General features: G+C 45.8%; 1 protein-coding gene across 7 annotated transcripts in view; it reads left to right on the top strand.

Annotated features, from left to right (window-relative positions):
* UBR4 (ubiquitin protein ligase E3 component n-recognin 4) overlaps positions 1 to 18,052 on the top strand; it is an 80,110-nt gene extending 62,058 nt beyond the window's left edge. For 5 of the 7 annotated variants that reach the window (XM_051773403.1, XM_051773402.1, XM_051773401.1 and 2 more), the window contains 18 exons: positions 189 to 386; positions 501 to 581; positions 2,805 to 2,892; positions 3,291 to 3,418; positions 3,838 to 3,945; positions 4,257 to 4,376; positions 5,091 to 5,281; positions 5,630 to 5,803; positions 6,328 to 6,427; positions 7,019 to 7,237; positions 7,470 to 7,583; positions 7,955 to 8,097; positions 8,363 to 8,488; positions 9,512 to 9,706; positions 11,428 to 11,652; positions 15,176 to 15,266; positions 16,081 to 16,243; positions 16,927 to 18,052. In XM_051773403.1, coding sequence (XP_051629363.1) covers positions 189 to 386; positions 501 to 581; positions 2,805 to 2,892; positions 3,291 to 3,418; positions 3,838 to 3,945; positions 4,257 to 4,376; positions 5,091 to 5,281; positions 5,630 to 5,803; positions 6,328 to 6,427; positions 7,019 to 7,237; positions 7,470 to 7,583; positions 7,955 to 8,097; positions 8,363 to 8,488; positions 9,512 to 9,706; positions 11,428 to 11,652; positions 15,176 to 15,266; positions 16,081 to 16,243; positions 16,927 to 16,991 — 2,529 coding nt within the window. In that variant the 3' untranslated portion in view covers positions 16,992 to 18,052. The remainder of the gene's footprint in view (positions 1 to 188; positions 387 to 500; positions 582 to 2,804; positions 2,893 to 3,290; positions 3,419 to 3,837; positions 3,946 to 4,256; positions 4,377 to 5,090; positions 5,282 to 5,629; positions 5,804 to 6,327; positions 6,428 to 7,018; positions 7,238 to 7,469; positions 7,584 to 7,954; positions 8,098 to 8,362; positions 8,489 to 9,511; positions 9,707 to 11,427; positions 11,653 to 15,175; positions 15,267 to 16,080; positions 16,244 to 16,926) is intronic. The other 2 variants (XR_007900910.1, XM_051773399.1) reach the window with 2 other exon arrangements.
* Positions 18,053 to 20,621: the final 2,569 nt, after the last annotated feature.

Genomic DNA, 20,621 nt, shown 5'->3' with positions numbered 1-20,621 from the left:
GTTTCTTCCTGAGGAATTTGGTTACTGAATGATCCTGGATATCCTCTGAGTGCCACATGTGTGGAATGTACAGCAGGTGGTGGAAGGACTGAAGGTTTAGGGACATCCTGTCACTTGCTGCCATAAAAATGCCAGAATCGGAGTTGGGGAAAAAACTCATTCACTCTGTCTCTGCTGCTGTTCTTTAGGAAGAGAATGAAGTCACTGAGTTCTTTGTAACTCTGGAGAAAGATCCTCAGCAGGAAGACTTCTTACAGGGCAGAATGCCAGGGAATCCCTACAGCAGTAACGAGCCCGGCATTGGGCCACTCATGAGGGACATCAAGAACAAAATCTGTCAGGACTGTGACTTGGTGGCTCTGCTGGAGGATGACAGTGGGATGGAGGTGAGGATGCACATGTGGATTTCTTGCACAGATGTGTGGGGACACCATTTTTGGGCAACTGGGATGGTAGTGCAACTTGAGCCTGTTCTTCACTTGTTATTTTATCCTTTTCAGCTTTTGGTGAACAATAAGATAATCAGTTTGGATCTGCCTGTGGCTGAGGTCTACAGGAAGGTGTGGTGTCCCACAAATGAGGTTTGTGTTTTCTTTATACATGTTAACAGCAGAAAGCACCTGTCCTTCATACTAACAAAAAAATGGGGGAAAAATCATAGTCTCACAAGTCACTTTTTTGGCATATAATTTATTGGTATAATAAATTTATTTTTTGGCATATAATTTATTGGTATAATTGGTCAGCACCGTTTGGTGCTCTATTAGGATAGATTGTGCACAGTCCTGCAACATGAGTGATTTAAAAGCACATAGTGTTCCCCAGGTGAGCTGTGTAGTGTATCAGATATAGACTGTCTTCCTGATAACAAACTTCCTTACATTCCTTTGGGGAAAGAGCTGAACTTTGTCACTGCCTTTCAAAGCACGTTCCACACTCCATCTGCACACGACAGTTTAATGTGTGTGTACAGACAGGGACACCAGGTTGCTCCATCAGTCTGTGCTTCAGTGATGAACCCAAGTTATTTATGCAGAGAACAGCCAATGTTTCTCCATATTTGCATATTTTCTTATGGATCTCAAGCACTTGACAGATTCATCCTCCCAGTTTGCTGTTTGTAGTGTGTGTTGTCTGTTTTTCACATGAAGGAATGGACCCAACAGCCTCAAGAGTCTAGTCCACCATGTCACAGTAGGCTTGTTCCAGAGGTAGATGTGGTCCAAAACAAGCTCTTCCCTTCCTTTTCTTGTAGCCGCTAAAATAAACTCCCACTGAGACCATCAAATTAAATCTTGCCCATTACAAATCTGTTTTTAGAGGCACTTCAGATCATAAAACCCCCTGATTTGCCCAACATTTCTTGTTCATCCTTCATTTCCTCCTGTGTTCTAATCACCTTTGGAACCTCAGTTTCCTGAAACCATTTGGGGGAAGAAATCAAACAAAATGCCTGTTTTCAGTGTATGGTGCTATGGGGAACAGGTTTATTTCAGTAAAATTACAGTAAAAACCCCTTCAGTACTGCAAAATCAAGCCCAAAACTTGTGCCAGTGATAATTCTTTAGTAGTAGGGATAGGGAAGTGATGTGTCGGTCTCAATCTGTGAGCTCTGATGTGAACTCTGATCAAGTCACTGATGGAAATCATCCCCTGTGCTGCCCCAGCCCCTGGGAGCAGCGAGGTGCTGTTTCCATGGGATGCTGGGCTGGAGCCACTGTGCAGCTCTCCCAGGATGCAGCACTGATGTGAAGGCAGACTTTGCTCAGCAGTCCTGTGCATGAACAGCTTTCATCTGTCTTCCTTTGTGAGCATCTCCCGGCTCCGGTTCCCTGGGAATCGACAGGCGCACAAGAAACGCAACCTCAGGCCCCTTTTTGTTTCCCTTGTCTCTCACCGGCTTTTTTTGTTCATCTGCCATTTTACCAGGGCCCCTGTGGAGTTAATTGCTGGTCGCCAGCGTGGCCTTTGAGCAGATCTTCCCCCCGGGGCTTTCCCTGTGTTCTGTATTTGCTGTGACATTAAGCTCTGCTTATTCCACATTAGGCTTAGCGCACTCGCTGACAGGTTTTCTCTCGAAAGGTCTCTTGCTCCCAAATCTGGGATTTTTCTTTTCTGCTTTTTATTCAGACCTATGGATTAAAAATGGAAAGTTTAGTGATATGCTGTAAGTCTTTCCAGCTGGAAATGCATCTGGAAAACTAGTCCTTTCCCAGGGTAAAAGCACAGCTTGTTTGGCTGTATCATTTTAGTGATGTACTGTCTTACTGAAAGCTCATTAAATTGCTTTTTACTCCTCTTCCATTTTCCATCACTGCAGATTTTATCTGTATGAAAGCATTCACCCAATTAACCTGTCCTGCTTCATTTCTTAGGCTGTGCCTATTCCCTGTATTTCCCAGATATGCTGCGCCATACCCTCAGAGGAAAGGTTGCCATGGAAAGCAGGCATTTATCTGTAGATGAACCCATTTTCCTTGGCTACATCTTTCATTCATGTCAAAAGAAACTTGGAGGAGATGTAAGGAGGAAGGGGCTGTTTATTACCAGCCTGTCAATTAATTGGCAGTGCCAAGAAAAGCTGGACAGACCAATGGATGAGTTATTGATGTTTTTGCAGGTGGCTTTACTGTTGTTTTTAATTCATCTCAGTGAGGGGAGAATGAGGGAGTGAAAGATTTCCCTGTGTCAGGGAAGGAGAGGGAGAACTGAGGCTGGGGTATCTGTTACATACTGTAATGAGAATAAAACTTGTCTATAAGTGCCCAGAGAGATATAATTAATATAAAGCTCTGCTCTTGCAGGGGGAGCCGATGAGGATCATTTACCGCATGCGGGGGTTACTGGGGGATGCAACGGAGGAATTCATCGAGTCTCTTGACTCCACCACTGGTAAGGCATTTGTCTGCTGAAAGCTGGGATTAGATTTGAAATCTGAGTTCTCTGCAGAGCAATGACATTATTATCCTCACAGCAGTGAGCTTAACGTTGATTGATGCTGCTTTTGCTGCATTTAACTGCTTCACCTTAAGTGAAGAAGGGTTTTAACAAGGCTTTAAAGCCATGCTTCAAATGGGAACACTTGCATGGCACAGGGACCATTCTTCCCAGCCCTTCTTCATATTCCTGCTCTTAATTCTTTTCAAATTCAGTACAACTGAAGTGACTTGAACTGCTGATAGATGTGTTCTGTTGTACTCTCCATTTTTCCTTCACTCTTTGCCGTGTGCTGCATGGTTTTTTCACGTTGTGGCTGCTTCCCCTCCTCACAATTTATGTCTGTCCTGTAGATGAAGAGGAGGATGAGGAAGAAGTTTATAAGATGGCAGGAGTCATGGCCCCATGTGGAGGTTTGGAGTGCATGCTCAACAGACTGACTGGGATCAAGGACTTCAAACAAGGCCGGCACCTCTTAACTGTGAGTCCCAGCTTTGGCTCTGGGGGGGTCAGGAGTTACACAATGCAAAATGCCACAGTGAAGTTTAAACAGTCTGCCTTGTATTGGAGCAAAGGTTTCAATTCATTATTGAATGAAAACCTGAGAAATCCTTTCTTTGCCTCTCCTGTTCCTCTTGTTTAACAATTCCTTACAAATACTTGGTGTGTCAAAGCTGAGGAGTTGGTAAGAATAAATCCTGTCTCACTAGTGATTATTTTCTGCCTTGACCTTACCTGAAAACCAAAGCTGTGCTAAGAATTATATTGCTATAAAAATCTGGCTTGTACTTTACCCCACAAGTTTGGAAATCAGGTATATTATGGGTGCTTTTAGCTGCAGCAAAATTCTCCTGCTCATTTTGAAGGTACCATAGAGAATCCCTTCTCTGTATTTTGTAGGTGCTGTTAAAGCTGTTTAGTTACTGTGTGAAGGTGAAAATAAATCGTCAGCAGTTGGTCAAGCCAGAGATGAATACTTTGAATGTGATGCTGGGAACTCTTAACTTGGTAAGGACAACCTGGGCTTCCATAAACTGTTTTCCATGGACTCCAATGAATTTAAGCTACTTCTGCCGCACTGCCTTAAGACAACTACAAGAGATCTGAAATATTGCTGTGCTGGCACTGCAAATTATGTGTTAGACATTCCTGATCTGTTAGTGGCTGGGAGTATGTGGGTCAGTTAAACCAGTTACTGGTGGTGTTCCTCTAATTGCTGCCATTGTCTTAAACCAGTTAATGCTGGTGTTCTCTAACTGCTGCCATCTCTTTAAACTAGTTGCTGCTGGTGTTCCACTAACTCCTTCTATCTTTTCCAGGCTCTGGTGGCTGAGCAGGAGAGTAAGGACAGTGGAGGAGCAGCTGTGGCAGAGCAAGTGCTCAGTATAATGGAGATCATTTTGGATGAATCCAATGCAGAACCTCTGAGCGAGGACAAGGTGAGTCCTGGGCCTCTGTGCACAAATACAAATGTTGTTTGGGATTCAAGGCTTCCATATAATCTGATTACAGGGATGCTGAGCTGCAGGAGCTGGAGAGGAGTGTTCACAGGGCGTCTAACCCTTGTTACACTGGCATGTCTTAGCAGGCCTTGGAGGAGGGGCACGAGGAGTGCCTTGAACCAAAAGCACTGTGAGGCTTCTTTAGGCTGAGTCTTGCACAGTCGGGGTGGGGGTTGTTGGGCACTGCTTGGATCCCTTCCTTCCTGCTTTGGGCCACAGGCCAGAGTCAGACAAGAAAAGACACAGCTTGGCCTTGTTTTTTGGAGTGTTTTTGTATGTGTTAAAAATGTGTTTGATTTTCCAGCTAATTAAGGATAAAATTGTATCTCAGCTAGACTGAGAACAAAAAGAGTTTCTCACTCACCTTTTGAAACTATGGGAGGATAGGAATCTGATGTCCTTTGGGTTGAAATTATTAGACTTTGACTGGAAAATGCTTTAACAGTAAGTGGAATAAGTCAAGTGTCAGCTTGAGGGGTTGATACAGCCATTCCACAAGATCTTTGGGAATGAGGCTGGGTTTTGTTCTTCATCAGGCTGCCTTTATTTGGGACTAGACCTGTAATCCTTCAAAACTCACAACTAGTGAGGATTTTATTGAAGGTTGTAGATTTATTCCTGAACATAAATCCTTCTCTTCTTCCTTCGCAGGGCAACCTCCTCCTCACGGGTGACAAGGACCAGCTGGTGATGCTGCTGGACCAGATTAACAGCACTTTTGTCCGTTCCAACCTCAGTGTCCTGCAGGGCCTCTTACGGATCATCCCGTACCTGTCCTTCGGGGAGATGGAGAAAATGCAGATCCTGGTGGATCGATTCAAGCCCTACTGTGACTTTGATAAGTATGTTGTTCATAATTCAGCTAAAAGCATGTGAAATCAGTCATACTGACATGGCTGTCTCTTTTTTTTTTTTCATTGATTCTTACTTCAGTGTAATGCAAAGCTTCAGAGATTCCTGATGCCTTAAGTTTAATTTACTGTTTCACTTCTAAGCCATTTTTATAAGAAATGTGTGCACTTCAGCATGAGAAATAGGTCTTCAGGGTATATTCTGAGGTGACAGGGGTCTGAGTAGCTTTTCTGAGTCTCTGAACTGGAGTAGGTACATCATTCAGCAATAATGTGCTGAGAATTACAGGCAGGGGTTTTTGGAGAGCCTCCAAGTTACCATTTCTTCTCTTTATTCAGGTATGATGAGGAGCACAGTGGAGATGATAAAGTTTTCCTGGACTGCTTCTGTAAAATAGCAGCAGGAATAAAGAACAACAGCAATGGCCATCAGCTGAAAGATCTCATCCTGCAGAAGGGAATTACACAGAATGCCCTGGATTACATGAAAAAGCACATTCCCAGTGCAAAGAAGTAAGAGACACTACTTAATGTATGTGATTACTCTGTGAGACTATCCTGAACATGCTTCTCTCATTCCATCACCACAATCTTCCAAGGAAGCTGTTAGTAAGTCCCCATTTAGAGTTGGAACAGCTGTGGTGCAGCAGGTCTGGTGAGAGAATGCACATAAGGATGGGCTAAAAAGCCTGAAATCTTCCTGTTTTATACCCATCCGAGCTGATTCCTTGGATATCACAGTACTTGTGTTTCCTGCCTGTTCCCTCCCATTGCACCATAACAGAGCTTTTGCTGGAAGGGCCAACTCATGAACATAAATCTCAAGGCTCAGAGCTGACACTGTGTCTACCAGTATGCACAGTCTGGAAGTGGGAATGGGAATGTCACTTCATTAATTAGCAGAGGAGTGACACAAGGGGAAAGGAGCTTGTCTTTCCTGCAGCCTCTGCTCCATGAGCTGTGCTGCTGGGTGGCTGCCAAGCCTCTTTTGGGAATGGTGACTGTCCTTCAGCTGCTGCCTCTTGTTTTCTGTGTAGTTTGGATGCAGACATATGGAAGAAGTTCTTATCTCGACCTGCACTTCCTTTTATCCTGCGCCTGCTCCGAGGACTGGCAACGCAGCACCCTGCAACACAGGTGAGGGGGCTCTTTGGAAGGCAAGGAGGACATGGCTGGCTTGTTACTCTGCTTTTGTGGCTGTACCTGAGGATTAATTTCTATGGGAGTTGATTCTACACTGATTTTTGTTGGGCTTGGAGAGACACACCAGCTTCAAGTGTCATCTGCTAGTCTGGAAGAGTTAGAGATTTTGACTTAAAGATTTTCCTATGCTTAAATATTTCCTTATGTGTGAGATTTACACACCAATATGAAGAGAAGGCAATTTAGGACTGTGAACTACATAGTAATGATAAGCTTCTAGGGGCCTGCTTGTTGTTTTAAGACATCAACACAATGTCATAGCACAAAATAGAACAAATGTTTCATCCAACATACCCATCTGAGCTCTTAGTGACAACCAGTGGAGAGGCAAATTGCCCCAGTCTCATACACAATTTTAGGGCCCAGGTTCATAATGTAGGAGCATAAAAAAGGGAAGGAAGACACTTGCCAAAGGTTGTTGCAGCTCAGTGCTGCTGCCCAGCTGTCACGGTGGGATTAAAGGGGACAGCCACTGTCCTGGGCACCCCTTTCCTGAACAAAGTGCTGTGCTTCTATCCCCATTAGGTGCTAATAGGAACAGACTCAATTACCAACCTGCACAAGTTGGAGCAGGTTTCTAGTGACGAGGGGATCGGGACGCTGGCAGAGAATCTGCTGGAGGCACTGAGGGAACACCCAGAGGTGAACAAGAAGATCGACGCTGCCCGCAAGGAGACTCGAGCAGAGAAGAAGCGAATGGCCATGGCCATGAGGCAGAAGGCCCTGGGCACTCTGGGGATGACGGTAATGTCTGGTGGCACTGCCAGCAAACTGATGATCTCATGGCCTTTTCTTTCTGTCTTGCTAGAACTGCCACACAAGGAACTGTGTGAAATGATTTATTGACAAACATCACAGAGCTCAAGCCTCCAGTTCACCTGGGAGAGTAAACACAAGATGGGCATTCCAGTTCCAGTGGTGGGGATGGTGGTGCTCATCATTCTTTTTAACCTGCTTAAGCTTTTCTCTCTTCCAGACAAATGAGAAGGGTCAGGTAGTGACCAAGACTGCGCTGCTGAAACAAATGGAGGAGCTGATAGAAGAGCCAGGTCTGACCTGCTGCATCTGCCGGGAGGGATACAAGTTCCAGGTAAAGGGAGATGCAAGTTCCGGGCAATGGGAGACACGAGTTCCAGGCAATGGAAGATGCAGGTTCCAGTTACAGAGAGATGCCTTTTCAGAGCCCTCTCACCAGCTGAGGGGACTTACCAGTCAGTATCTGGCTGCACAAGGGCTGGGATTTTGGCACTGAGAGATGAGGAAATTTCAGGTTTGGTTCTTAAGATCAGTAATTCCAGAGGTGGTTGGGAATTTGAAGTGTGTTTTCAGTGAAAGCTGGAAAAACATCTGTTGAGGTTGGGACTGAGAGAGGTTAAATTTAGTACAGTGTCAAAACAGCACAAAATGTGAGCTGTTGCAGAAGTGAATGATTTTGAAGACAACTGTGTTTTGTCATTGCAGCCCACCAAAGTCCTGGGAATTTACACCTTCACCAAGCGCGTGGCACTCGAGGAGTTTGAGAACAAACCACGAAAACAACAAGGGTACAGCACAGTCTCTCACTTCAACATCGTCCACTACGACTGTCACCTTGCAGCTGTGAGGTACGTTGTGGTCACTGGGGGCTCAACTTCTTTTCCAGGGTGGTTTAGGATCATGACGCTTGACCTTGGAACTCAAGATGGATTTGCTTAGTTGTTGATCTTTACAGCCACAGGCTTCTCTGTTGGGGGCTGCTTTAATATTGGTCAGGCCTGGACACTGGAGAGTGAAGTCCATAATTTAAAGAAGCTGTGGAATTGTCATTTTTTGGATGGTTTTTTTGCATCCTTCTAACTTGCCTGGGTGTGGCTCTCTCTCTTCATGCAGACTCGCTCGGGGCCGTGAGGAATGGGAAAGTGCAGCCCTGCAAAATGCCAACACCAAGTGCAATGGGCTCCTACCAGTCTGGGGACCTCATGTGCCAGAGTCTGCTTTTGCTACGTGCTTAGCACGGTGAGTACAGAAAGCTTTTTCTCCAGCTGGTTTGCATTTGGGAAGGTGAGTCAGTACATTGCCACAGAGGCTCGTTTAAAACCAAGGAATCAAGGGTGGTGGCAGCTAAGTCAGTAAAACTGAGCCATTTCAGGTTCTGCTATCTAGAGTGGATCTCCTAAAAAAGTGCAGGTGTTTGTTTGCTTCTTGACTTCATATAAATAAATAATTTCATTACCTCCTTTGCCCTCAGTTACTCCTGAAGATGCAGTTTGCAGTAACAGTGTTGATTAATTTGTGGCCCAGAGACCCCCTGCTTTACAAAAGAAACCTGTCTGACACCAAGAGATTCCCTAATGTAGATTTCCAAACCTCTACTGGATGGCAGTGAGGTACCTGACCTCTTACCTGGAGCAGATGAAGATCAGGATTTTGTTGTCAGGATTCTGGTCCACCTTGTGCTGGGTTTGTACAGTCACATTAGAAATTCCTAAACTGAAAGGGAGTAGGTTTAGATCAGATAAGAGAAAGAAATCCTTCCCTGGGAGGGTGGGGAGGCCCTGGCACAGGCTGCCCAGAGAAGCTGTGGCTGCCCCATCCCTGGAAGTGTCCAAGGCCAGGTTGGACGGGGCTTGGAGCAACCTGGCTAGTGGAAGGTGTCCCTGCCCATGGCAGGGGGTGGGATGGGATGAGCTTTAAGGCCCCTTTCAACCCAAACCATTCTATGATTCTGTGAAATCGAGGGTGGTAACATCTTGAATGCATATCAGTTGGGGAACTGTATCCCAGACCCTGGGCATGAGGAAAGAGTATTGGTGAGTGTATTTGTGTCTGCACATGGAATTGGATTTGCCAGAGTAAGAGTAAGCTGAGAGCCTCCCTTTGGGGAGGTTAATCCAAGGTAGCAGGGGCTGCATTTTTATAGCCTGTTCATTCTTTAAAGCTCTGTTTCTGTGAAATACTTACTCAGATTCAGAGCTGTGCTGTGGCAGAAGGATTTCTATTAAGGTTTTTGTTAAAGGAGCCCTTCCTGCTGTTTTCTAGGCACAACACGTACCTCCAGGAGTGCACGGGGCAGCGGGAACCCACCTACCAGCTCAATGTCCACGACATCAAACTGCTCTTTCTGCGGTTTGCCATGGAGCAATCCTTCAGCATAGACACTGGAGGGGGAGGAAGGGAGAGCAACATCCACCTCATCCCCTACATCATCCACACGGTGCTCTACGTCCTCAACACGTCAGTACCTTCGTTTAGCAACAACCTCTGCCTTCGCTCTTAGTCTCAAAAAGGTCTTTGAGTGCTGCAGTCTGGGCTTTGTTACAAGTATGTGGCAAGAAAGATGGGAAATCACACAAAAGTTTTAGGAGGAACCCAATGGCACATCTTAAGTAGGTTGTTAGGGATTTACATTGTTTGGAGTGAGGCGTTGCTGCCTGGACATGCAGGATAACAGGGAATCTATTGAGTAAAAGCAATTGGGAATTAGCTTCTCTTTCCATTCTAGATGTAATTATTACCTCTGGGGTGAGCAACAGGGTTATTAGATTAAAGAAACGCTGCCAGCTTAATTTTCTCCTGAACAGACAGAAGAGACACTGTGGTGAAGTAATTGTTAGCTGAAAACTTAACCCTGGTATTATATTATTCAGTATTAAAATAACACAGTTTTGTTTCCAGTTTTGACATACTGGAATTCTCCTGCATGTTCAGGTCCATCAGATTTTCCTGATATTTTTAATTATTGTTTTTTATTATCATTAGTATTTTTTACCAATAAAACAGTGCTTTGGCATGACATGGATCCATAGGCACCCAAATGCTTTGGAATGCATGAGCTGGTTCTGATCATGCAAAAATGGATTGCCCATATATATCTTTTATTTGAATAGTTAGAGTAGTAAGTAATAGTAATTAGATGAGGGTATAAATATTAAAATCCACACATCTTCAAGGTTACTCCAAACGCAGTGCAGTGGAATCTCTCTCCCTTTCCTACCTGGAACTAATCAACATTTTGGCTCTAATACAATTTGTCTATTATTTTTAATATCTATCTCCAGATCCCTGTGCTATTGTTTTCCCAGTCCCTTGGGAGACAGATAAGTGAAACTATTCTTTTCATCTCATTGGCTAGTTGTTGGCACCAGAGAGCCCTCAACCCACTGGGCAACCCTGGAAAACTGCATTCTGTTTTTGATATTAAATGGAGAAAATAAAGAGCTGCCAGTTGCATCATGCAGCAAATGGAAAGGTCACACAATCCTGTTTTATGTGCTGGGATGCTGCTTTATACCTGATAGGGAGGTAAAATCAAAGGTCCTACCTGGCTGCAGCCTCTTCCTGCTGCAGTAGAGCAATAGATGTGGGAAAGTGTGATCCATCTTCACAAAGTGTGCTGGAACACAGAGTTTACACAGTTAGTCCTGGGGTGTTGGAACTTCTGAAAAGACTGGAGCTCTAGGGGAAAGAAAAAAAAAATATGTATGTAAGCTTGCAGTAAGTACAGTATCTTTTTGTGTTTGACACTGGCCTGTATATCTCAGGGATTGCTTTTGCAGTAGATAAATAATATAAATGGATTCTCAGGTGTGGCTGTAGGAGCTGCAGCCACGTATGTAGCATCTGATGGAAATGGTACAACTCGAATGCATGAACTTGCTGGCCTGACTCCATTTATTTTTTGCTTTAAAAAAGGAGAAATAGGTCTGTAATGTATTGCGCTCTATTGGGGCAATGCCAGATGCCTTGCAAACTTCTCCAAGGAAAAGGAGTCGCTAGGTTTGTATCTCCACTGGGAGCAAATCCTCACCCAGTGGATGAATTTGGGCCAAAGCTGCCCAGGTGGCACTGCTGTTCCCTTGCAGGACTGCATGGATACAGTGCCCTAAAGCTCCTGGGAAGCAGCAGATGAACCTGTCAGAGCCAGAGCAGCTGCTGAAGCTTTTCCTGTGTTCCAGAACTCGAGCAACTTCGAGGGAGGAGAAGAACCTGCAGAGCTTCCTGGAGCACCCCAAGGAGAAGTGGGTGGAGAGTGCCTACGAGGTGGATGGGCCCCACTACTACACGGTGCTGGCACTGCACATCTCCCCCCCGGAGAAGTGGAGATCCATGAGGGTGGAGATCCTCAAACGGCTCCTGGTCACCTCCCACGCACGGGTGGTGTCACCAGGGGGGGCCAACAGGTCAGTCACCACCCCAAAACCACTTGTGTCACTGTCACTGAGGCACTGGTGTCACTATCACAGAGCCTCTCATGCCACTGTCACTGAGCCCCTCGTGTCACTGCCACAGAGCCACTCGTGTCACTGTCACTGTCAGCCACTCGTGTGACTGTCACAGAGCCACTCGTGTCACTGTCACTGAGCCACCTGCAGCTTATGGGGAGCACAAGGAAGGAGTGTGTGTAGTTACAACACCAGATATTTACCCTTCTGAGTAGCTTCGTGCTCAGAGTTGCAGAGCTGTAGAATCCCAGAATGGTTTGGATTGCAAGGGACCTCAAATCCCATCCAGTGCCACCCCCTGCCACGGGCAGGGACACCTTCTGCTATCCCAGGTTGCTCCAAGCCCCGTCCAGCCTGGCCTGGAGTGGCTGCAGCCACATCCCAGTGCTGGTATGAGCAGGAGCATTTAATTCTGGGTGGTTTTTGGAGTGGATCAATCAGCTGATCAATGGAAACTATGCTTTTTCTAGGAGTATAGCTAAAAGTTGAGAAGATTCTTATTCCCTCCGAGTGAAGCACTGGAGTAACTCCTGCTGTGTGCTGTCTCAGAGCTGTAACACTCCCTGCTTGCCTTATTAAAGAAGCTCTTTCTGTGCTCTTTTGATCAGTGCACCAGCCTCCCTCAAATAGGAAAACAGAAATAGAAATCAAATGCTTTTGCTTTTAAAAAAGAAAAAAAATCAATAGCAGCTGTCAGGCACTTGAAGCACAAGAATAAGTGGCTGTGCCTGCATGACAAAGGCACATATTTTCAGAAAGGGAAGGGGAATTCCAGTTTCTGAAAAGATGATTTTAAATAGCTGTCATAATTAGGGATCAATTCATTATTATTCTAAGTCGCCTTAAAGGGCATTCTTATGCTGATGACATTAATTATGTGTTTGATAAAGTCATTACAGTGTAGTTACACACGTGCCAATGCTCTTGGAAGAGGGAAAGGGAGAGAGCCCTGTGCTAGTTTCAAGCTCAACCTGTCTCCTATTTCCCCCTCCCTCCCTGAATTCTGGGAAAGGGGGTTTAGCAGATCCAGGAGATGTTGTCCTAGAGGGCCATTTTACTAGGCACAAAGGTGTGGGCTGGGAAAACAAAGCCCCTGAGTGGGTTTGCTGTGGGTGTTTGGTGTTTTTTAAACCCTCAGTAAACGACTGTTTCTTCTCCAGGCATTATGCAATAAAAGCTGATTGAAACAGACACAGCAAAAAACTTCCAAAACCATCTAAGCTCTGGAATTTCAGGGGAGCACTCAGAAACAGTGCTCAGGAATTATGTTAAGGTTTTTTCAAGGGCTTTCTTTAATCTCTGCAGACTAAGAGAGCACAAAGCCTTCCTCTGGTAAAGGCTCTCAGAAATAGCAATATGGCAATTCTGATTTCCAAGGTCTGTGCTTATCTATTCTTGTGGAAAATCAGGAAGAGAGCAATGGATGGTGAAATGCTCTGCAGATAAGTCCCAATACCTTGAATTTGTAGGCTGAGGCAGAGAGGAGGCAGTGGCTGTGACACCACAGTAACATGTCTGCATGCGAAAGATTAAAATTAGCATTCCACATTCGATGGGGATGTCTGGGAGCAGCTCCATTCTGGGAACACTGGGGTGAAGGTTAGAGAGACTCAAGGACTCACTGTTACCTGTGCAGGGACAATGGAGAGGAGTCACTACAGGAACCAACAGGGCATTTCAAAGCAGCTGAGGATCAACTCATGATCCCCAAAATCTCGTAAATCATATGCAAATGCAGCAATAATCTGCGTTCCCTTGTACTCAAGGGAAGGCAGCAAATCCTGCACATTCCCTGGGGGGGGGGTCGATCCAGCTCCTCAGCCAGGGTAACACAGAACTGGGGAGAATCCAGCCAAAAATGGCTTCTGGCTCTGCCAGCAGTGACAGTGTCACAGGTGTCTGCAAGAACAAAGGGAGAGATGCTCAGCACGTCCTATGTTTTAGAAACACTTTCTATTTAAACACAGAACTAATTACCAGAATGGTCCAAAGAACTGAATCAAGTGACCTGCTCATTATTATTGAACCAAGAATTCTAACTTGAAAACTCCTGTGGACACTTTTCAGTGTAGCTTTCATCTGGAGTTTGGAAGGAAAATACCCTTTTGATTTTTTTTAACCTTTGCTCCTGACCATGACCTTTCTAAAATATTCCCAAGTGTCCATGTCTGGCTTTCTGCTGGCAATCCCTGTGCACCTGATGAGCTGAACCAGCTCACAGGAATGAAATGCAGCAGCTCTTACATGAAATAGCTGTTCCAGAAGGTAACTACCAGCCTTAACCCACAAGGGCCTTTTAGTTTTCAATTAAAGGACCAGACTCCAATTAGATCAAAACCATTCACATAAAAAGAGAGCCTGTGTTGCAGTATTTGGGAGGCCAGAATTAGCCTCACTCTAAGTTGCTGTTCCTCCCGTGGAAATTTAGTCACCTTTACTAATTGATTTTCCTTTAAATAATTAAGCTTAGCTGCCTGAGCAGGCTGCCACCTACTAAAATGTCTGTTTTAAGGACAGACACACAAATGTAGCCTTTAATAAGAGCCGAAAATGTTCATTTCCCCCAAACAAACCCCAACCTGTGGCCAATTGGAGTTGGACCGTGATCAGGATGCCCTGTTGTGGTGCTGACTTGCAGCAGCAGTAGCTGAGCTGGTTCTGGATGCATAAAAAAGGGCTTTTTATTTTTCCAAAGCTTTTAAGTGTTAAGCAGGAAGTATCATGTGATGGGGCAGATGTACCTTAGAAACACATGCAAGAAAATTCCAAAACCATTAGAGCTGCTGGCAGGAGGTTCCACCTTGCCAGAACCTGTTTGTGATTAATCCTGTAAACTTTGGAGCTGTTATCCCAGCACTGCTCTGCACCTTTTGGAGCTTTCCTGCAGCCAGATGCTGGATTTCCAAGAGAAGTCCTTTGCTGGTGAGAGAATAACCAAGAATATATTAAATGGAAATTCCTCGATTTCTTAAAGGATTTTTCCCTCAGAGTCTTTCAGAAACACTTTTGTGATTTAGAAGCAAAATTATGTTCTCTGACGTGGACACTGACTGTGTCTGAATCCTAGATATTCCTTCAGGAATCTGCTGTTCTCCAAGTAGTGTACACACAAACAAAGGCTTTAAATTGTTTTTCCTACTTTGCTGTTGACTTTCTACATAGTCTTAGCAGTCACAATTCCACTTCTCTCTGTGATTGTTTCCTTCCTGTGAAATAAGGTTTTGTTGGCAAACCTGCTCTAGTTACACCAGTCACAGCTGGAGTAAAGAGCCTTCCCAGCCTTAGGAATGGTTGCACAGAGAGCTCTCAGGTGCCCAGTGTTTGTTTCATGTCCAGGAGGACACAGCAAAGCTCACTCAGAGCTGTTCCCATGGTGTTATTGATGGGTTATTTGGCTGTTTCAGCTTTTGTGCTATTCATCAGATGGGTTACAAAGCATAATAAAGGGATCAACTCCCGGATTGATTTTCTTGTCTTCCAGACTGGCAGATAAGGCAGTGAAGGAATATGCAACGTACCGCTCTGGCCTGCTCTTCTGGGCGCTTGTTGATCTCATTTACAACATGTTCAAGGTAAGGAAAACCTGGAAATTCATCTGTATCAGCTGGAATTCTTCTATCTCAGCTTTCTAACCTGTGCAACTACAGGAATTTGAAATAGAAGACAAACTTTGAAGCCCCTTTTTCCAAGATCCTTGTAAACACAAAACTTCATAGAATCACAAGAATGGTTTGTGTTGGAAGGGACCTTAAAGCCCATCTTCTTCCTCCCCCTGCCATGGGCAGGGACACCTTCCACCAGCCCAGGCTGCTCCAAGCCCCGTCCAACCTGGCCTTGGACACTTCCAGGGATGGGGCAGCCACAGCTTCTCTGGGCAACCTGTGCCAGGGCCAAACCACCCTCATAGGGAGGAATTTCTTCCTTCTTCCTTTTTCTTCTTTACCTTGTAAGAGCACAAAGGCTGCAGGAAGCTGCCTGTGCTTATTGTACCCCTTGCAGTTCAGTATCTGAAGAATTGAGAGACTTTGCCAGTTGGCAGCACTCCTGTATTGTGTATTTGCTTATTTTTCCTATTCATTGTTCATAGAAACAGGAACATTCCAAGGGAAACTGTTGGGTAAGGTAGGAGGAAGGGGCATCCACAAGAAAAAACCTGCAGCTTCTAAAGAATGTTAAGTAGTTGATGTGAGAAAATGCCTGTGACCTTGTTTCATTCTGTACAAGACGATGGTCAAGTCACACATGGGATAACTTGTTCTCTGTGGTGTGTTTGCAAGAGGCAGGGCATGCAAGTCCAGGAGCAACAGGAGAAGGCAGCAGGGTTTGCAGTTACCGTTTTAAATAGTTATTTTTTTAGACTGATTTGGTCTCCTGTTCCCCTCTCAGAAGGTGCCTACCAGTAACACAGAGGGAGGCTGGTCCTACTCTCTCGCTGAGTTCATCCGACACAACGACATGCCAATACACGAAGCTGCAGACAAGGCCCTGAAAACCTTCCAGGAGGAGTTCATGCCAGTGGAAACGTTTTCTGAGTTTTTGGATGTGGCTGGTAAGTGTGTGCTTTCCCTTTTATAGGCTGCCTCATGCAACTCGTGACTGGAGACAGCAGCATTCCTGACACTGCTGCAGCTTGTTTGGATGAGACAGGGAGAGCAGAGACACCAGCAGTCCTAAACTATCTCAGAAACAGTTGGGACATGCACTTGAGCATCCCCAGACAGGAAATTCTCTCCCAGCTGATCCTGCAGGTCCTCCCCCTGCTCTGTTAAACATACAGACTTAGAGCTTGAAGGTGTTTTGAGGGGTACGTGGTTTGGTAAATAGATGTGACCATGCACTGGAGGCAGCAGTTGGGTGCATCCAGTGTTCCTGCTGAAGGGATTTTGGTACCCCCAGGAGTCAGGAGATGCTGAAAACATGCAGAGAAGCTGTTCTTACTTCTGTCAAGAGTTGTGCCTCAGGTCTCTTCCTGTTCAGTGTATGGAGCATAGCAGGATCCCTGTAGCTGCACAAGAGCGAGTGCCATATGGATTTAATGCACACATTTCAGTCCCTCCCTTCTGCTCATGAGTCCAACAAGGGTTTTTTTATCCTCGTTGTATCCAGACTTAAAATAAGATTGCAGCTGTCCTTAGTGACTTACTTACACATGCCCAGCACAAATCCTCAGTGTGGGCAGGAGAAGCAGTGTTTTGGATCTAATTCTTCTGTCTTATCTTCTTTTGTTTAAAGGACTCTTGTCAGAAATCAATGACCCCGACAGCTTCCTCAAGGATCTTTTGAACTCCATCCCATGAGCAGCCAGCACAGAGAAGCTTTGGGCAGAGACTACACTAGCTTGCCTTCCACCCCTTTGTGTTCCTTCTCGTGCAGTCTGTCCCTTCCCTGAGGAGTGCTGCAGTTTTTTGTTGGATTTTTTCTTTTTTTTTTCCTTTTTTTTTTTTTTTGGTTTGGTTTTGGGTTTTTTTGTTTTGTTTTGTTTTCTTTTTGGTTTTTTTTTTTTTATTTTCTACAATTTTTCTTCATGGAGTGATTTGGAGTTTAGATTTGTTTTATCCTGTATTTCAGCGCTTCTATCTGTAAAGCCTCATGCATTCAAGCTGGTTGAAAGAACTTGTACAGAGAGGAATCCAAACCAGTAAATCTTAATGCTTTAGCATGCACCTCTTTGAAGTTCAATAAATCGAACAAATGGGTAAGCTGGGTTTGACTAGTACTTGAAGTAGCTTAAATACCAAGTTCTTTCCCACATTTTCTTTTGGAGCTCCTTCTCCCAGGGCTCAGAGCTGCTGCTCTGTCCAGCCCTAAGTCTGGACAAGGAGCCACAGGAAGCAAAAGGCTCCCAGTGAGTGAGGGAGCACTGGGCACTGACTGACTGACTGTGTGTGCAGGTTCCCCTGTGGGACATGAACCTTGCCCTGCAGGGACCTCCCACCTTCCTTCACCTGGCTGTGGGCAGGAGCTCCGTGTTCCCCTCTCCGAGGCATGTTGGATCACGGGGCCTGTCCTGACCCCGCTCTCACCAAGGCTGTATCCAAAGCACGTCGTGCCTCCCATGGCAACAGCCCCTCTCAGAGGGGTCCTACTCGCATCACACTTATCTTCTCTCTCTGATAAAACTTTCAGCTTCAGCAAAATGCATGTTCAAGAGACCCTGCACACTTCTGGAGCCTGCTGAGCGCCTGCATCCCATGTGCATGCCCTGCCCTGGAGCCAAGCACGTGCTTGGAATACAGCCTTGCCCTTCTCACCCACCTGTGCATGCTGGAAACCTCCCCTGCCCACCAGTTGTTCTCCTGTAACCAGCTGCCACATGGTGAGGCTGGAATCTAATAAAGCTTTCCCTGTCTTCCTCGTCTCTGTTTGAACTTGAATTTCTGCAATCCTAATGCAGTCCCATCCCAGAAAGAAGAAGAATAACAATAATTTTACTGGCTGAATAACTCCCCAGCCTATTTGATGCCTTTTGTCGGTGTTGGCCCCGCGCTGTGATTTGGCAATTAGCGAAGGGGTGAAGGTGCAGTGTTTTTGTTCTCACCTCCATGGGTGCTGATGTCACTCCTGGCAGTTGGATTTGCTGCTGAGGAGGAGAATTGAGGAGCAAACAGCCTGGAGAGGTTTGTAGTAGTGTCTTACAAGGGACTCAAGGTCTGATGGTGGGTTGGGTAACTGTCTTGCCTTGTGAAGTACAGGAGGGTCTGATGTGGGGTTTGTTCTCTGTCCTGCACCTCACCTGCCTTTGAGCCACATCAAAGAGCAAACCTTGTTTCAAAAGCACTGTAAAGTGAAATATAACAGTCCTCTCTCCAGATGAGCAGCTCTAATGTTCCCACAGGTGGATGCACCAGTGTTTCCAGCACTGCTGTGCAGCAGCCTGGGAAATGCTAAAACCCCTTTGAAGTCAGTGACCCTCCAGATCTGTGATTCCTGAAGGCAGCGGGGAACAGGTAACAAGAAACCAGGTTTTTATGACTGTGGTTCTAAAGGTTCTCTCAATTCAGTGCAAGGCTGAAACCCCACCATGTTTTGACTTTGTCATTTGTGTAACATTGAGTGGTTAAGCTCCACACGAGAACTGTTAAGGAGTTTTGGGGAGCTGGGAGGAGCACCAGGCTGCCTTGCTGACCTTCTCAGTCTCTTTTCTGACAAAAATAGATCTCTTCCCCTTCAGCCACAGCCTTGATGTGCCAGCAGTCCCTCAGCTTTTGCTCCACAGCTTTGCCTCCCTGGCAAAGGAAGGATGTTACACCTTGGCAGTGCCTTTGTGCAGCTTTTCCCTCTGAGGGAACTTCAGCATGGCTTCAGCACAGCACAGCTGATGGGAACCCTGGTTTGTTCTGTTGGTGTTGGCACAGGTCTTCTGCAAAAACAGGCTCTTCTGCTGCAGGAACTGGTAAAGTTTATAGCAGCCAAATAATTCTGTTTCTACCCATTCAGTTGGTTCAGCAGATCCTTAAACTTACCAGGAGCAGAACGTGATCACTGTTTGTTCACTGATGTTTATAAGACAAGGAGGAGATGGAATCTTAAAGGGAGGTTATAAACTGTGTTCTTACAATTACAGTTTCAATAAGCTCCTCAGAGCTATTCTGGATGGTTTTGCAAAGGCCCACAAATGTGTTTTGGAAAATAAAGGTGGCTCATCGAGTACCTCCCTGCCCAGAGCACAGGAGAGAATTATGGACAAGCCAGGGCTGAAAAGAAGGTGGGAACAGCCTGACAGTGGAGCAGAATAGCCTGGGAGGGACTAATGGCTGACAATAACAACCCCAGAAGACCTAGGGAGGGACAAGAACAAAAGGAAAGTGTTTTGGAAAGTTTCAGCTGACCAGGCTGACCACACACAGAGGCTCCAATGTTCTTAGTGCTGCACAAAGGCAAAGAGCTCCAGGGGAAGTCAGCAAAGACTTTGGGGGAGCGTTATTAAATTAGAAGTAAGAGAGAAGACTGAGGGAAAATGCCTCAAAGGGGGTAAAATTACTCAAACTGATTAACTTGTCCAGGAGCTGGACAACAGAGTCAACCCCCCCTCTCAAAAAAATAATCAGTTAATTTCCAACGACATTATTTGGGGGAAAATCCTTTGTGATGCACAAGAGGCACTGTGAGCTGTGGGATTGCTTTGGCCCTGTGGGCAAGAGCTTCCCAAGGCGATCTGACATCCCAGCTGTTCACGCTGGGCCGGACTCGGGTGATCCTTCCTGAGTTTGGGAATGATTAATTACTCCAGGGAGAACAGGGTGCCCTGTCCGCGGTGGGAACACACCAAGCCCTCCCACCTGCAGGTGACAAGGCCTCAGTTCATTCATTGTCACTTCCATGGCTCATGGCTCATTCCAGGCTCCAGCCCCTCGGGCACCTGGGACCTGGACAAACCACTTGGCTATTCCATAAACATAGGAAGCTTGACCTTCCCCCTTGTATTCCATGATGGTTTCCTTGTCCTGCTGCTTTTTCCCTTTGTACTTCCCTTCTCCAAGCCAGGCAATGCCCTTCTGGAAGTGTTGCAGGGCTCTTTCCCACAGCTGTCGCAAGCCTTCCTCCTGCTCCTCTCTCCCTGCTCCCAATGCTTCCGACCAGCTCTCCAGCCAAGTTTCTCCTGTGTTTTGTCTTTCACTGCAATTGCCTGCAAGTGTTTTCAAACAGGCTGTGGATTGGAGCTGCCGAGCATAAATGCACCGTTAGCTGCAGTGTTTCAGTGCCATAAAAAATTCCCTGGACTTTTTCCAACGGGGAAAAGTGATTTGTCTCCCTGGATGCGCATCTGCTCCACTTGTTTTTCAGGCAGGGGAGGACACCTGGATCATTCAGCAAGACCATGGTGGAGCCAGGTGGATGTACTTGGGTTCATCTTGGGATTGCAGTCCCACAGACCTGGATTGAGTCCCATGTGCCAATTTTGGCTGTTGAGCTCCTTTTCCTTCAGG

The sequence above is a fragment of the Manacus candei genome, unplaced genomic scaffold (assembly GCF_025592945.1).
Source record: "Manacus candei isolate 608988 ecotype Guabito, Panama unplaced genomic scaffold, ASM2559294v1 h1tg000169l, whole genome shotgun sequence".
Classification (NCBI taxonomy): Eukaryota; Metazoa; Chordata; class Aves; order Passeriformes; family Pipridae; genus Manacus; species Manacus candei.
This window is presented reverse-complemented; position numbering and strand designations above follow the sequence as displayed.